Source organism: Sinocyclocheilus grahami, unplaced genomic scaffold (genome assembly GCF_001515645.1).
Source record: "Sinocyclocheilus grahami isolate Dianchi unplaced genomic scaffold, SAMN03320097.WGS_v1.1 scaffold26.1, whole genome shotgun sequence".
Lineage (NCBI taxonomy): Eukaryota > Metazoa > Chordata > Actinopteri > Cypriniformes > Cyprinidae > Sinocyclocheilus > Sinocyclocheilus grahami.
The window spans coordinates 1,340,481-1,356,768 of NW_015505205.1; the positions used below are offsets into that span (position 1 = coordinate 1,340,481).

Sequence of the window (16,288 nt, forward strand, 5' to 3'; positions counted from 1 at the left end):
TTCTTCATTTACACCTTGTTTCCCACCTGTATGATTAGACTTGAATGAATGAGGATTAATGTACCACAGACACATTTCTAATATCTTGATGGTGATGAATTCACAAGAGATTAGTTTCTTGTCCTCATTATGATGGGCAGGGTTCAGAGTGCAGAGGCTGGGATCCTATGAGCCGCCGAATAGTGAGTTTTACCTGCAGGTAATTTCAGTAGCATTATTTATAACTCTCTGAATATAGTGAGAAAAAAACATTATTTTACTGTGAATCGTCATCTTACCTCATCCTTGCTTAGTCTTCTTACGTATGTCTGTATCTCTTCAACTGTGTCTATAAGCAGGTCATTGAAGGCCAGGATCTGGTCCCCCTTATGGAAGAGCCACGAGTCCTGAATCTTCCGACAGTCAGAGACACTGGAGAGAACGAGGATGAACACGCAACAATGAGAAACATAACATAATATAATGTAAGTTGTTAATTTGTACTCATGTTAATGTTTTCTCTATCAGGATAGGGTACAGGATATTTTAAACGGTAATAACTGTAATTAATTATCAGTGAGAGTTGTACCATGGTTTGCCCTCTGCCTGAGTCAAGATCAGACTGTTTTTCAGATCATTTTTTCTAACGCAGATGTCCTTCTCAACATGTGTGTGCGATTCACTGCAGAATAGAAATATGCATTGATAAATTTCAAACAGATGCCACATTTTTAATGCTAAATATTGCTATTTTATGCATAATACAAAAAAAAGAGATGACGTCATTCAGGTGCATTCAGCAGAAAAGTGCACTTCTAGCTTTTTCAAAAGATGCATTCAAGTCAAAATTTACCGTTTATTTTCATTGTCCTCTTCCTGGTTGGCTGCACCATTGCACACAGAGGACTCTTGACCATTAATGGAAGTGCTGAAAAAGACAACCAAAAAATAAGATGAACTATATATCCACAGAGGAACAGTGAATTGTTCAGAGATGATTTGCATCTGCCAAGATGTTAAAACCATGCCAAAACTTTGCTTTAATCCGTGACCAGAACTGCTAAGCAAGAATGGAAGTTTCAAAACAACAAAACACACTATTCAGCAACTCTAAGATAAGAGTTGTTTTGTAGTCTTTAAATAAACAAAGAATCAAATCTATCTGCATCTGAGGCACGGAGGGAACTTACAATGTGTCAAAAGGCAACAGACGCAGAGTTTATCGTATCTCACACTACTGACACAATAGTGCATGAGGTACGTAACAGTGAATCAAGAATTCAGAATTACTTTTTCTGCATGCATGTAGTGTACGCCTCCTCTTGGTCTTCTTCCAAAGCTCTTTGCCTAATAAGAAAAGACCACAGAAAAATTAATTCATTAAAATTGTATTTTATTAACAGAAAGTATTTTACATTCCACTAGGCCAGTTAAGGGGAAAAGTGCTCTCAAACACTTACAATGATGCCATAGACATGTATTCACTGTCCTCTGCAGATTCATCCTGAATCTCGTCCTCATCATCTTCATCCTCAATAACTGGAATCTGCCAGATAGAGGTTTGAGGGTTTTTTTAAGCATATTTTTAGGAAGTGTAAGAGTATTTATGTCCACACTGTATATTAAAGAAACCGTGTATAAATGTGTAAAACCTTGAGCGCTACTGGTAGTAGAGGTTCGCTGAGCTTGCGAGGATAGTCATAATGGCTGTACAGTGACGGGTAAGTTAGCATTAATGCAGGTGCTGACCGTCTTTCATCAGGCTCATCCTCAACCTTTGGTTCTGAACTCTTTACAGGTTCAGATGCTGATCTAAATCTGTTGTCCTGTGGGAAAAGTAAAGCATGTAAGCATGTCTAAATGGCAATGCTTGTAATACATTGTAGATAAATATATAATAATAATTGTCAACATGCAACATTTCTACACAAAACAAAAAATATATAAAATAATAATAATATTAAAACTTTTGAGCAATTTTTATCACTGCATAATTGCAATATTTTATTTTGTTATTCATTATTCAGGAAATGGTAATATTAAAATCAGTAGGTGTGTCCGAACCTTTGACAGGTATTTTATAAATGCATACAAGTGAAGAGAGAGATATTTTAATGTTTACCTGAAGGGCATATCGTGATTTCTGGGCCTTCATTACCTTGACTAAGGCACTGAGCCATCCATCCACATCATCACTGAAAACACCAGAAAACATTTAACACTACTGGAAAACTGCATCACTTGTTTAGGGTTAGGTTTAGGTCAAATGAAAATTAAAACTAGAAGATTTCTAGAATTACATTTCCATGATATATAACTAACTTTAAAAGCAGAATGATTAAGCTACTGCTTAAAGTCTCAAAAAGTGAAAATTTATGAAAATGAAATCAATATTTTAATTTAATCGAATTGAAATATTTACAGCTCAGCGAATATTTTAAATTAATTTCTAAATAAATGTGATGAGATAAACACCAAAAGTTAATTTGATCTCATGTATCTCTTTATTTACTTCACATTTATTTTCTGTATTGTCTATTTTGATATTTGAATATTATATGCTTTGGACATATACTAAATGCTTAGTCATGCTGATAAAGCTCAGTTTAAATTTGTATATTTACTACTATATGCTACTCTTGTAATATACTGTATACATTGCTTCAGAACTAATAGACATGGACTAAAAGCCACAAAACTTTTATTTTGATTTCATAGAGACTTTAAATATTATTATTTATTTATTTTTTTTGCCTGCATCATGCTTGCTTTAATGGAGCTATATTGTAATGGAAATGAGAAATATGGTCAAAATAATGGTGGCAAACCTGTTTTTTCCAATGAGGAAATAGAAAGTAACCTGTGTATAGTAACCTGTTCTTCTCTTCCAAAGAAACATACCTGGGACTTGAACTGATTTTCCGGGGGAGATTTGTAAAGGTATCCAGAACACATTTGTTCCTCGGCTCCATGCATGTAAAATGCATCGTTATTATATGCAGAGATAAAACATTTATTTAAAACAAAGCCACATATCAGTTGTCGTGAGTCAAAGTCAAATTTTATTTATAAAGCACTTTTTAAAAAAACAGCAAGTGTTTATCAAAGTGCTGTACACACATAAAAGAATAAAAATGTCAAAGATACAAAGAGTAATGGGATGCTATCAGTGTGAGCCTGAGAACAGAATAAGCTGTGGTTACTTCAGCATATTCAGCATAATGATTTTAAGTGCCAAATGGTATAGTACAATTATACTGGGTGCACATAGTATGATATATTTTTGCAAATGAATGTACATTTGTTTAAAATATTAGCAATCTTAAAAAATATACTTGTCTGTTAGCTGAACAATAGATAGTGTTGTGAACAGCACGAGCAAGAAAAAAACAGTTCCTCACATTGACAACCGACCTAAATGTAGCTCTGTTTGAAATATTTACTTAAATGGTATGTTAATAAATATATACTAAATGGTGACTTCAGATGTAATTTGCTATCATTGATGCTGTCATACATAATGTAAATCAGGCTGCACAATTTCCTTCATTTTACCTTTCTGATGCAGCAATCAAAATTATACCAAAAAAAGCATTCTGTTTTAATTAAAAAAGTATGATTGTAATATTATTATTTGACTGAAAAATATAGTTTCTGCACCTGATATAGATGTTCCCTGTCTGTAAGAACACAAAATGTGGTTAAAATGTATGAGGAAGTATAGGTGAAAACCCTTAGAAGTGATGTGACAAGGAAGGCGGTGATTTGAGACGTATGTACTCAACCAAGAAAAGCTTTCCAAGAAGTACTTAAGTTTAAACCCACTTTTTGTACTCACTAATGAGAGACTATATTATCTCTGTGATATAACATACACTATTGCCACAGACTTACAGCTTGACATTGAAGGTGAAGTCATTTCTGCCACTGAACTAAACTCACACCATCTTTTATAGGTTATAAAAACAGAAAGCCCCGCCCTGAACTCACACCATTGGTTGAGCCCAAGTTGATGTGTGGAGCTAGTTGGGAATCTCAAACAAACAGCAATGTTTTGATAGAGCTGTCTACCTTATTTTTCCTGTAAGAGTTGGCGCAGCCATTTTGGAATTTTATGGCTCTGTGCTCCTGTGTCATCCATTTCCAGCTATTTTTAGCTGTACAGAACAGCTTGTTTTGCTGCTTTATATTGCAAATTGTTGTGTCTTACCATATTATTTTAATGTATTATCTTAATTATGAACACACTGGTTTGTAGTGCAAACAGTATTACCTTTTACTGCACGTTGTTATTCTTCTCGTTATTAATAAATGAACCGGAAGTCTTGCACAGTCACAGAAAATGGCTTCTGCATTGAAAAATAAGGTGGATAGAGTTTCACTTTTTGGGGAAATAAACATGTTAATAAATATTGAACTGAAATAAAGTTTTATTGAAGATATTACACACTTTCCAAATGACTCCATAAAGTACAAGTCCTTTAACACTATTACACTGGATTGGAGAAAATTACATATTTTGATTTGATTTACTGCAAAAAAGAAAGAAATACCTCATCGAAAAGCTTATTTTTTTTACATTTCCTCACAATTTACATTCACATGCACACAGAAATCTGCATATTGCGAGAAAAGCTGCTTAGTACTGTTTACATGTTTTTGCATTTGAAAATGCGAGACGTACAGCAAATGGAAAAAAAGCAATGAGACATTAAAATATGCATGTTTAAAATGTTCAAAACACACCATAGAGGCGTCTGCATTTGCACTTTTCGTGGATTATTTGTGGAGTGTTCTCCACTTTCCGCAAGTTTTCCTATACGATTGCGAACCGTTCGAAAACCTGTTCACACATGTAAAAAAAAAAAAATTGTAAAGTCATTGTAAGGTTTCAGCTTAATGACAGCATGACATGCATGTTATAATCAAGATGTCAGTCTATAATCAGTTTCACACACCTATGAACAGAAGTGTCAGTTACATTTGCATTATTTATGCAAGCATGAAAACCAAATCTGCTACATTCCCCAAGTCGGCTTCAAAGAAACTAGGCGGTAACCTTCCACCTGCTTTGTGTAAAAACCCCTGTCCTAATTTCCAGCCATGTTTAAAATGCACTGTATCAATCAATGAGACATCACCGACTTGCGTCAGTTCCTATGCACGCCTGTTCATCAAATGGCTTGAGGCTGAATAATTGTTGTTCAGTGGCACTGTGACAGGAAGCTGCCCATGATGTGTCGGAATGGTAGGGCTGTAGAAAGACAGGCAGCAGCTGCAGGTGGTTTGGCACAGGCCTCAATCCAAGCATTCCCACTCGCACGCCATTCATAGAATTTGTATCAGTCATTACAAGGGCTAACAGGGTCATGGCTAAAGCCTATAATTGGTGCTACCTGCTCCATAAGTGTTTCTGAACTATTTGGAATTTGTCCCAGTTGCGGCACATGCAGACAGGTCTGTAGATGAAAACCCTGTCAAGTTTTTCCTCAACTGTTACACTGGTCACCTTGATTTAAACATCCAAATATTAGGTGTTGCGACACAAAGCTTTTAAAAGTCTTCCATGTGAGAGTGTGATATAAATAGAGACTTTCTTTGGCTACAAGTGCTGCTTCCTCTCTCTTTTTGAGCACAATGTACTCCGACAACAGCAGGCCGTGTACAGCTCCTTCAGTCCTTCAGCCAGATTTACGGACCCTAGTTGTACAACTCGAATACTTCCCAGGGCACAGGAACAACAGATGGACCGTCACCCCTCCTCCATCCTTGGCATCTTAACCGTACAGTATAAAGCTCAAAGTTTGGGGCTTAGGCTAATCATTTGCTAGTGGAGAATAAGACTGGAAGAACAAGAGAAGAAAACCAAAGCAATCAAATTAAGCGAAGAACTGGTACTAGAGTTGAGTCAATGATGAAGTCACAAACTCAGGTAGCGATTCAATGAATTTCTGTTTGTTATAATGGACATTTGCGACAGATAAATATATTTTTGACTTGATTTTGACCTTTGAAATATCGCATTCAAGGACACCCCAACAAAACATCAGGAGCACCTGAAGAGACAAAGAGACATTCTGGCTTTCCGAATGAAGAAGCTGTCGTCAAAACAATCTGACTTCAATGTAAGTTGGTGAAAATGGCGTTAATGTCTGAAAGTACAATAAATGCATTGTTTAAAATATGGCAGATGACCCTGATGTATCTGATTAAGTATGCTTTATTATTCCGCAGAGCAAGGCTGCAGCTCAAAAAGAGAAGATTAAGAAAAAATATGATGACATGAAGAAAGTTTTGGATGAGGATCTGAGAATTACACTGAGCCAGTTGGATATTGAGACAGAGGCCACGGAGAGAACTGTTGAGGACAGTATTGAGAAGTGCTACCACCTCACGCGAGAAATCGATCAGCAGCTCACTGAACTGTCTGCACAGATGGAGAAAGATCAACGTCAGGTTCAAGAAAAGGTGCATTTTTAGACCAGAACAGTGTCCTGTAGTAGTTTACAGATGGTAATACAGTATAGCTGAGGTAAACTGTTAAAAAATGACCGTGAATTTAACAGTAAAAGACTGTAAAAATGCTACAGTAAAAACCTGTTAAATGGTTAACGGTAAATTCCCCTACTATATACGGTGAAAAACTGTATTGGACATTACATGTATTGGACATAAATTTTATGGTAGTATACCGTTTTTGGAAGTGAAAAATACTGTATAATCTACAGTGAATAATGGTAAATTGACATTCCCAGAATTCCCTGCGTTACATTTCAAATTTGATGTTTTTTTGTTGAAATAACTATGTTTCTTCTTAGTTTTTTCTTATCAGTTTTGTATATTAGGGTTGTGTGTTACACCTAATGTTAAATTAATGTTTATTGCATAATTTCAGTTTCATGTGTGTTACCATGATGGTGTTTAGTGTTTGTGTGAATGACAATGTGCACCTTCTATATATGTTATTATTTAAAAGCTGACTTTCTCTTCACCACCTGCATTAGGTGGTTGTCAGTGTATTACAAAGGTACAAAACAGATTTCAGTACTTCAATAGGTTGGGATATTAACATTATATCAGTTAATGAAATAACGGTATTTAACTGGAAATTTAAGTTAAAACCGTAAAACCTAAAACGTTGCTACCATATTTTTTACGGTAAAATTCCGGCAACCACAGCTGCCGGTTTTTTACCATACATTTTTTAACAGTGTAGTAATAGAATGCTTGAAGGTTTGAACCATTTTGTCTTCATGAGCACCAAACCCCAAGTTGCTTAATTTTTTTTTAAAGACATTAATACGTTTATTTACTTTTATTTCTATTTCAGAGAAATATTTCTCTGTATTCATCAAAAAATTCTAAAAAAAAAAATGTAAACATGGTTTGCACAAAAATATTAAGCAGCGTGCCCATTTTCAACATTGACAATAATAAGAAATATTAATTGAGCAGCAAATCAGCATATTTTTTCTGAAGGATCATGTGTATTTTTGATCAAATAAATGCAGCCTTGGTGAGCATAGAGAGACCCCAAACTTTTGGATGGCAGTGTGTACTGTATATAATTTTCAGATATAAAACCCATTTATATGGTTTGATAAAATATTAAGTATGATATTGAATAGATACTTAAGTAATTTGCTTTTGTATTGTCATTATATTGAAGCAATGGATGAACTGATCCCCCCCCCCCCACACACAAAACTATGTATATTTTTTCATAATGTTAGAAATCAGAATAACAATATACATTTTATAAAAATGTAAAAAAATAAAAAACAAAAAATAAAATATTCTCTTAAGCATGTTAACTACAGTATATTAGCCTTGAAAATAATTTTGTAAAATAATTTATTTCCATTTTTTTGTATACCTAAGTTTGAAAATCCCTTGCATAGAAAAATTAACGCAGCTGCACAATTTTATGAAATCGTATTTGCAGTGTGGAAATGTTCTACAAATAGCTCACTTTTTCACCCATGATTTCTCCATTTCTTTTACTTGCAGATGTCGGAGATGGAGGAAAGGTAAGTAGTGTTGCAGTTTTGGGAATTTGGTTTCTGTTCCATGATGGAAATGTATGATATGAACAGAAATTTGAAGTATGAAACACTCCAAGGTTTCTGGTACATTTTACCCTGTATTCTTATTTAAGTGGTTAATGTGTTATGACAACGCATGTTTTCATTTGTGAGATGGGAAAAATGGTTTAGTAAAGCATTTAATCAAGCATGCGATCTGAAGTTTCCGCACAACAGTCCTTGCTGCTTGTGTGGCATTAGTATTTTTTTTCACATACTGTATTCTTCCTTGTTTATAGGATAATAGAGACTCTGAAGAAGACAGATCCAGAGTTAATGCAGATGGATGAGTTTAAGAATGAACAGCTGCTGGGCTTAACCATCAACCTGCTGCTGTTCATACGCTCTCAGGTTCCTGTCACCAAGAAACTCTTCCAAAGCTGTGAGGGTCTACACATTTTTTACATGAAAATTACTCTATCGCTTTATTTTTAGTATGTACAGCCTACGCATGTTCCTAAATCCCTGCAATGATTCCTAACACATGCTATTGTTTCCTCATATCTCTCACAAGGAATTTGTTTCTAAATATAGTTTCTAATTTTACGATGCCTTTGGCACTTTCCATTTCTCAGACGCCCAAGAAGTTGTTCTGGATCCTGACTCTGCTCACCCAAAGCTTATTATTTCCCCTGAGGGTGACTCAGTCACTTACACCGATACCTGGCAGGACGTTTCTGAAAACCCCTCTCGATTTGACACCACCCTGAATGTGATTAGCAGGAAGGGCTTCACGGATGTTCGCAACTACTGGGAGGTGCAGGTTACTGGTAAGACATACTGGGAACTAGGGCTCACATACCCCAACATCCCTAGGAAGGGTCGAGAGGAGGACTGCTGGTTAGGCCGGGGCCCGACGTCCTGGTGCATTGAATATTTCAATGGCAACTACACGGTCTGGCACAATGGCATTCCCCATGAGCTCCCCCATGTAAGTGGGAGAACTTTTCAGCGCATTGGCATCTTCTCCAGCTCAGAAGGAGGTTTGGTTTGTTTCTTGGGGGCTGACACCATGACGCCCCTGTACAGTTTTTGTACAGGAACCTTCACAGACTCACTCTACCAGGCTGTCTGTCCTGGTCACGACAACCAGGAGACCAACAGGAAACCACTGCTTATTTGCGATGCTTCGAAATCCGCCCCATTCTTGTAATGGAAACCAATGAGGGTTGGGGTCTAATTCATTTATTCAGTAAGGATGCATTAAATTGATCAAAAGTGACCGTAAAGATATTCATAATATTACACAAGATTTTTCTTATGTAAAAAAAGAATGCTGTTTTTTAACATTCTGTTCACAAGTCCTGAATAAAATGTGTCACGGTTTTCATAAAAAAAACTGTTTTCAACATTGATAATAGTAAGAAATGTTCCTTCAGCATCAAATCAGCATATTATAATGATTTCTGAAGGATTTACTGATAACTGCTGAAAGCTTTGCCATCATAGGGATAAATTACAAGTAAAAAAGTTATAAAATTGTCATTTAAAAAACATTTAAAAATCTTAACGAACCTATACTTCTGAACAGTAGTGTGTAAATACTTTGAAATATTAATGAAAGAAGGCAGATTTCAATAAAGTCTTTTAATACAATAAAATAAGGCTTGCAAAGGCATTCATTTGAATTAAAGTAATTTGAACAAAAATCAGCCCCACTTTATACAATGTAATGTTAACACAATGTAAACAAATTTTTCAGGGCATTTGTGCAAAAAAAAAACTATTTCTATTTAACATTCCTATATTCACAGTAAAGCATTTAAATTTAAAAAACAATGTAATATAAAATTAAAAATAAAAATGTTCCATTTCAAAAGTGGAGCTAGCACTTCCTACAGTATAGTTGGAGCACTTCACTAATAATCCATGCATAAAAAAAGAGGGCCTTTAATTTGTGGCGGTCAGATGGTGCACAGGCTGGCAGATTCAGTGTGTGATCTGGATGAACAATGAGAATGAAAAATACAGAAAGAACCGAAAGAAAAGGAAAAACTGTTGGACGAAACCAAAGACAGCAAGCTCTGAAAGCATCAGAACCTTCCATCAAGTTTGAAACAGCACATTAGGTCAGATGGGTGATAAATGGTTAAAATGGTCACCAGTAAAACAATAGCTGCCTCTGTAGATTACAGACGGATTCAGTACAAAACATCAGTAAATACTACATGAAGCTACAGTGTGCTCAAAATACCCAGGATGAATGCTGATCTGATTTCAGTTTTTCAGTGAACGCAAACTAACCAGCGACCAGCATGAATGAAAAGCTTTTAAAACCATGCAGCTGTCAGCATTACTTCACTATTTGCCACTCCATTTCCATTCATGCCCTTTCTTTGACCTCCTCTGAAGAGCGTTCTGGAAAAACCAAACCAAACCAAACTAAAATGCTACAGATGGCCATGTATATGCTTAGAATTTATGCTTGAGTTGCTAGTACTATAAAAACAGAACAATAGCAAAGGTTTTGTGTGGTATTGGATGTCTTTTTTCAAGTGCTATTTATTTTTTTACAAATATTTTTTATTAGGATCAATAAAAGGTTTTATCTAGTAAAGTAAAAGTGGCAGAGAACTTTCAAAGTTGGCAAAGCAACATGGATATTTGACACTGCCAGTGGACAAAGTGACATCACTATTCCCTGGAATACTCTGAAAAAGAACATTCACTGAAAAAGTAGTGGATCTGAACAGGAAGTAGCACAAAGGAAGACCATTCCTGGAAGACCAGGAAGTCCATATGCCCAGCATAACATAAAAAAATTGCGTTCGCACACAAACTTCCAGCTGGGATCAACCCTGAATGTTGTGACCGCTTGGTCGAGTGAAGTCAGTCGTTCAGTCAGTCAGTGGTCAGTCTTTGTACACCTGATGTGTCTTTCCTGCCTGCCATCCTGAAATGTGCACCGCTCACAATTGTCAATAAATTTTATTATTTTGCTCAAGTATTAGACTGAGGTTTCCCTCCTTATGGCGGATCAATGACAAAAAAGGTTAACAATTTGGTTACTATTTACTGTTAAAAGATAACAAATTAAAAGTGTGCCACTATAAAGTCCTTGGCAAGAAAATGTGCGTGCTGTGAAAAGGCAGACGGAGCACAGCATGTGAAGATGGTCTGCTCAGATCAGTTGAAGTAGAGCTCTTTAGTCAACATGGACACCACACAAGGTATCTGTTTCTTCTCGCTAAAACGGGGGTCCTCTGACCAGGACTCGAAGTTGGTGGCCACCATGTAGTTGACCCGAGTGAGAATCTGCATGATCTCAAGTTGCTTGCCAAACTCATTAAGAACGTTACAGAGGGCCTGGACAAACCAGGAGCCTCGGCCCGGATTCCTCCAGGAGTAGTAACCTGTGAGAACAAATGTGTAAGAATGTTACATTACTGTTAGGGCTGCACGATAAATCGCATGCGATATTTAACGTGCATCTTGTCAGTAAAGCCGGTTCTTTAATCAGCAGTAAATCTCCATCACGTGCAGGCTTTCACATGGAGCAGCATTAACTACACAGAGCTGTTGTTCACTGACAAGCTGCACAAAACCACGATCATATTTTGCGCATGTTTTGCGCAGCTTGTCGGTGAACAACGGCTCTGTGTAGTTAATGCTGCTCCATGTGAAAGCCTGCACGTGATGGAGATTTACCGCTGATTACAGAATGGCTTTACTGACAAGATGCGCGTTAAATATCGCATGCGATTTATCGTGCAGCCCTAATTACTGAACAACTGTGTGTCCCATGATGTCACAATATTTTAACTCAGGGCTGCATATCTAAACAGGTTTTCTGATTCACAACCTCTTGATTTGATTTAAATTGATTCAAATCTGATTCATCTGGGTATTTCAGTTTTAATGTCCATTTTGCTTGCATTTTGCTTTCACCTAGTGAAACTGTTAACTTGGTACTGTGCATTACAACAATATTAATTGAAAAAATTAACAATAGGGCCCAAACTATGCAGTTCAATTGCTAACTGACAGATACAATAATCAATATAACAACACAAAAACTGTTAATCAGATACCAACTGAAAAAAGGTAATTTGGATTTCTTGTAAAACTGTTATTATAGCATTGTATATAATTATTACAAAAAAGTAGCACAAAGGAAGATTGTTGTGTAAGATTTTATTCAGTGAGACATTTTACTGTCGGAAAATCAGTTGTGCTGCTTAAACTTTTGTGGATACTGTGAGGTTTCTTTAATGGAGAGAAGTTTTTAAAAGAACAGCATTTATTTCAAATAGGAATTGTGAGATATAAATTTGAAATTTGCACAAAAAAGTCTGAACTGTGGGATAAAAAAAAAGGGCAATTATCTTTTGATTGTTTTAAGCCTTCTACACACTGCACGATTTTCATCTGTCCCTGACGAAAGATTGGCATCGTGAAACAATCGTGGCGATTTCTGTGATCGTGGTTCCTCAACAGTGGTCCTATGTCGTACAGTGAGAGAGGTTAAAAGACGGCCGTTGTCATGGTCTTGTGACCAAAGATAGCCTGTGATAATTTTCTGACAGTGTCAGAAATTTTGCATGATCATCGCACAGTGTGTTTGATGCTACAACCTATGTTTACTGACCAGCCAATAAAAATGCAACATGAAATGCCATGTTAATCAACGTGACATGGCGCTAAAACTTAAAACTGTTTACCTCAATCTCTTTTAACTTCCTCTTTCACAGATCCTCTTTTTTTCAGCAAACATAAAAAGTACAACTGGCAAACTGTGCTTCGTCATGCTCTTTTTGTTTACTCTTTTAGCCTACGAGTCACTAGGTCTGCATACATGTCATACCCAAGTTTATTAGATCCATGTCGTGCAGTGTGATTTGTAATGATTTTATAGGATTGCTAAAATCGTGCAGTGTGCAGAAGGCTTTATCCCATGCTGGGGGAAAAAAACTGAACTGTGAGATACAGTATAAACTCAGAATTCAGAGGAAAAGACAGAATTGTGAAATGTAATCTCAGAATTCTCCGAATTGTAAGATATAAAGAAAAAAGAAAGGTCTGTGGCGAAAATAAGCTTCCATACTTTACTGTTCTTATTGAATAGAAGTATTCATTTCTGTAAAAAAACAAAAGCTTACTGACCCTAAACTTTTGAACAGTAATGTATAAGTAATATATACATTGAGTTTGTGATTCTTTTTAAATGAATCATAAAAGTCATCTCTTCATGAATGAGACTAGACTGGTCAAGCTATATGTTTTTGACTCACTTAAAAAACTTGTTAAAAAAGAACTTGAGTCATGAATTGGACTATAAGGAATGCTGTATGCTCATTGCATGCAGCTCTAGAGGACAACTCAAAAAAAAAAAAAAAGATGTGTTTTACGTGGGACTCTTTGAGATTAAATTTCCTGCATTCCACATTCTGTAAGTAAGAGTAAGAAAATACCTGGCACAGTTGAATAAGCAAACAGGAAGTCTGCCTCTACCGGAATCTTGTGTCTTGGATTGGCATCTGTCGTGTCATTGGGCGGTCCTGAGTCTGTTTGTACACCATCATCAAACTCTGAACCCCGACAAGCCTGCCAGTAAAAACACACGACCATGTCAATATCCACTTAAAATGCACTTCAAAAAAGGTAGGGTAACTCCGGGTGTGGTGCGACAGAAATAGCATTAAAACAATAGACACCGTTGTATGTAGGTGCTCCATTTTCTCCTCCATCACATCTTCCTCATCCTCCTCTCTCCTCCCCAAATCCTCCTGTGGCCCTGCTCCTCTTACCTGGATGAAAAAGAGCTTGGGCTTGCCCACGAGGCTCTTGCACATGTCTCCTTTGAAGAACGAGGTCATGCTCTTGATGGGCATTGCTCCGTCCGTGCCGTAAATCATGCCCTCCTCGCCGTGGCTCAGCAAGATGCAGGCGAAGCAGGAGCTGTCGCTGTGGTCCTCTTCTGAGACTGAAACACGCACAGACAAAATATGTGAGAGAAGAAAAAGAAAACTTTTTTCACACTTCCAATTTGAATTATCTTAGTTGTGGATAAAAACTGGGTTTGCAAACACTTTACACTTTTAATAACACGCAAGTAATTTAGGCCACTAACAGTAGAGGGTAGTAGAGAGACTTAAATAATATAAATGTGACCTTTGACAAAATCAAGTCAGCACAACTAAAAAACATAATTACACAAATCTACAAAAAATCTTGTTCTAAGATTAACTGCTTAATACCCAAGACCAAAAAAAAAAAGATATATATTGCAACAAGCTAAGTGAAAAAAAATCCAAGATTATACTGAACATTTACCATAATTCAATATTGAAAAGCATAGCTAAATACATTTTATTGGTGCCATTAAAATGATAATATTAGTCAATATTTGTGTATTTTCATGCTAATAATGTATGCTTGTGATGCAGTTAGCTGAGCAACACACTTAATGCCTTATACAAGTCGAGTCTTAAATAGACTGAAAGCGGTTATATTGCGTTAAAAAGCAGATGCCTATATAGTCAGTGGACATCTAGGTACTGTAGTTCACTTGTTGTTAGAACAGAACAACATTCAAAACAACATGTTATGATGCAACCTTCCAGAAATCAGGCAGCCTAACCACATTCCACAAAAGTTCCATGACATGTTTTTAGATTTTTTTTTTCTTTCTGGTTCTTACTGATATATGACACTCGCATGTTTTCATTTCATATGTTTCATAAAATTTCCCAGCAGAGTTATGTAAGCCTAATTTAAAAACTGGATGTGGCATTTTGATGATCTGGGGTATAGATACATATTTTGTCCACTCACCTTCTTTAAGTAGCCGCTCCATGTTCCTGCAGGTCTGGTCATCATAGATGAAAACTTCAAAGCCCAAGTTTTTAAAGCACTTGGACAGCTCTTCAGCATCGCGATCTGTGCCATTGCGTACATTCATCCCTTAAACACAGATCACAAAGTAAGCAGACAGAGCATCAACCTAGTAACTTTAAATGACTCAACATTCAAGTTCTATTTTTCATCAAACTTTTAACAGCAGTCACATTAGTGTCTATCCATAGTGACTATGGTGAATATAAGCCACAGATATACAGGTTTAATGTTGTTCTAAATATCTTTTTTGACCCTTCACTTTGGAATACTAATGCATTTTTATACGTTTTGTTGTTGTTTTTTTACTATTACATCATTATATAGATGAGTAAATCTGATTTATCCCGCATACAGATCATAATTTACACAAATTAATAGTCATTAAAACAATGTTTTCATTAAAAAAACGTTTATCTCAATGTAAATGACAGAAATATGGATATTCTTTTTTAACTATTTACCAATAATGAATTAGATCAAAACTATTAGGTAGAAGCTTATAAAAACAGTTGGGTCTATAATATATAACAAAACATTGTTTAATACTATTATTAATATTATTGCCCTAATAAACTACAAATAACAATAAATACAACTGTTTTTACTGGGTGTGCTAAATCAGTATTGATTGGTCAACATAGCATAACATGGAGATGAAGACTCACCTGTCTTTTCATCGAAGTTCTTGTTGTTGATGATGATGCACTTGCCAACGCGCTGGTGGCTCATCTTATACTGGAATGTTGGTGAAACAATCCTGTAATGGCTTTCAGAAGATTGCTCTTTTTCCTGCAACTTGCCATCCTTCTTCTTACTGAGAGACAGAGACAGACAGTCAACCAATCTATTACAAACCTTCATCCATCATGTACATCACCTAATATATATTTATAAGAACATAGTGTGTTCTAAGAGACAAAGTAATAAATAAGCTTATCTGTAAATTGAAGAACAATCAAACCTCAAAGAAAATACAACCCATGCCAGTCAGAGAATCGAAAAATAGCAGCTAACCGGGATATCCGGTGTCATGAAGACAATTAAATTCCCTTATTGATCATAATATTAGTTGCTCTAAAACTTCACGGTGTCCCAAACATAATATTCCACATGCCTGAGGGAAAATTCTCACAGACGTCTCATATCCCCATTGTGAAATAATCTGTCCAGATTAGTAGGCCACAGTGGCCACTGGATGTACAATATGTGCCAGTATTCCAGAAGAGCCTAGTCATCACGTTACCCAACCACAACAATGGGTTCCTGCCTATACACTCTCTCTCACACACATGAACAGTGGAGCGAATCACAGGTGTCCCATGTGATGAGGGGCAGCAAACCCCCCCCCCCCCCCCCCCCCCCCCCGCCCCCCCCCCCCCCCACACCCC

General features: G+C 36.4%; 3 protein-coding genes across 4 annotated transcripts in view; 1 reads left to right on the forward strand and 2 right to left on the reverse strand.

The window, feature by feature from the left end:
* Positions 1-127: 127 nt before the first annotated feature.
* Positions 128-2,878, reverse strand: LOC107566721 (pleckstrin homology domain-containing family S member 1-like). The gene is made up of 10 exons (XM_016252250.1): positions 2,808-2,878; positions 2,102-2,174; positions 1,632-1,805; positions 1,440-1,525; positions 1,270-1,326; positions 833-907; positions 793-794; positions 569-716; positions 279-411; positions 128-193 (listed from the first exon to the last, which is right to left on the reverse strand). The coding sequence occupies exons 1-10, from the start codon at positions 2,876-2,878 to the stop codon at positions 128-130; spliced, it is 885 nt and encodes a 294-aa protein (XP_016107736.1).
* A 2,772-nt stretch (positions 2,879-5,650) lies between these two features.
* LOC107566824 (probable E3 ubiquitin-protein ligase TRIML1) lies at positions 5,651-9,289 on the forward strand. The gene is made up of 6 exons (XM_016252374.1): positions 5,651-5,911; positions 6,009-6,104; positions 6,214-6,447; positions 7,990-8,009; positions 8,303-8,445; positions 8,639-9,289. The coding sequence occupies exons 1-6, from the start codon at positions 5,891-5,893 to the stop codon at positions 9,214-9,216; spliced, it is 1,092 nt and encodes a 363-aa protein (XP_016107860.1). The 5' UTR covers positions 5,651-5,890; the 3' UTR covers positions 9,217-9,289.
* Positions 9,290-9,713: 424 nt separating this feature from the next.
* LOC107566160 (caspase-7-like) overlaps positions 9,714-16,288 on the reverse strand; it is a 10,899-nt gene continuing 4,324 nt past the window's right edge. For both annotated transcript variants that reach the window (XM_016251536.1, XM_016251543.1), the window contains 5 exons: positions 15,566-15,714; positions 14,838-14,966; positions 13,811-13,986; positions 13,475-13,607; positions 9,714-11,416 (listed from right to left, as the gene is read on the reverse strand). In XM_016251536.1, the coding sequence (XP_016107022.1) occupies positions 11,190-11,416; positions 13,475-13,607; positions 13,811-13,986; positions 14,838-14,966; positions 15,566-15,714 (814 nt within the window). In that variant the 3' untranslated portion in view covers positions 9,714-11,189. The remainder of the gene's footprint in view (positions 11,417-13,474; positions 13,608-13,810; positions 13,987-14,837; positions 14,967-15,565; positions 15,715-16,288) is intronic.

Excerpts from the sequence above, each read along its gene's own strand:
- LOC107566824 (XM_016252374.1), top strand. The coding sequence starts at position 5,891 with ATGATGAAGTCACAAACTCAG. Across the intron at positions 5,912-6,008 it reads TGATGAAGTCACAAACTCAG|GACACCCCAACAAAACATCA; the intron begins GTAGCGATTCAA and ends ATCGCATTCAAG. Across the intron at positions 8,010-8,302 it reads ATGTCGGAGATGGAGGAAAG|GATAATAGAGACTCTGAAGA; the intron begins GTAAGTAGTGTT and ends CCTTGTTTATAG.
- LOC107566721 (XM_016252250.1), bottom strand. The coding sequence starts at position 2,878 with ATGTTTCTTTGGAAGAGAAGAACAGGTTACTATACACAGGTTACTTTC. Across the intron at positions 2,175-2,807 it reads TTCCTCATTGGAAAAAACAG|TGATGATGTGGATGGATGGC; the intron begins GTTTGCCACCAT and ends TGGTGTTTTCAG. Across the intron at positions 1,327-1,439 it reads TACATGTCTATGGCATCATT|GCAAAGAGCTTTGGAAGAAG; the intron begins GTAAGTGTTTGA and ends TTTTCTTATTAG.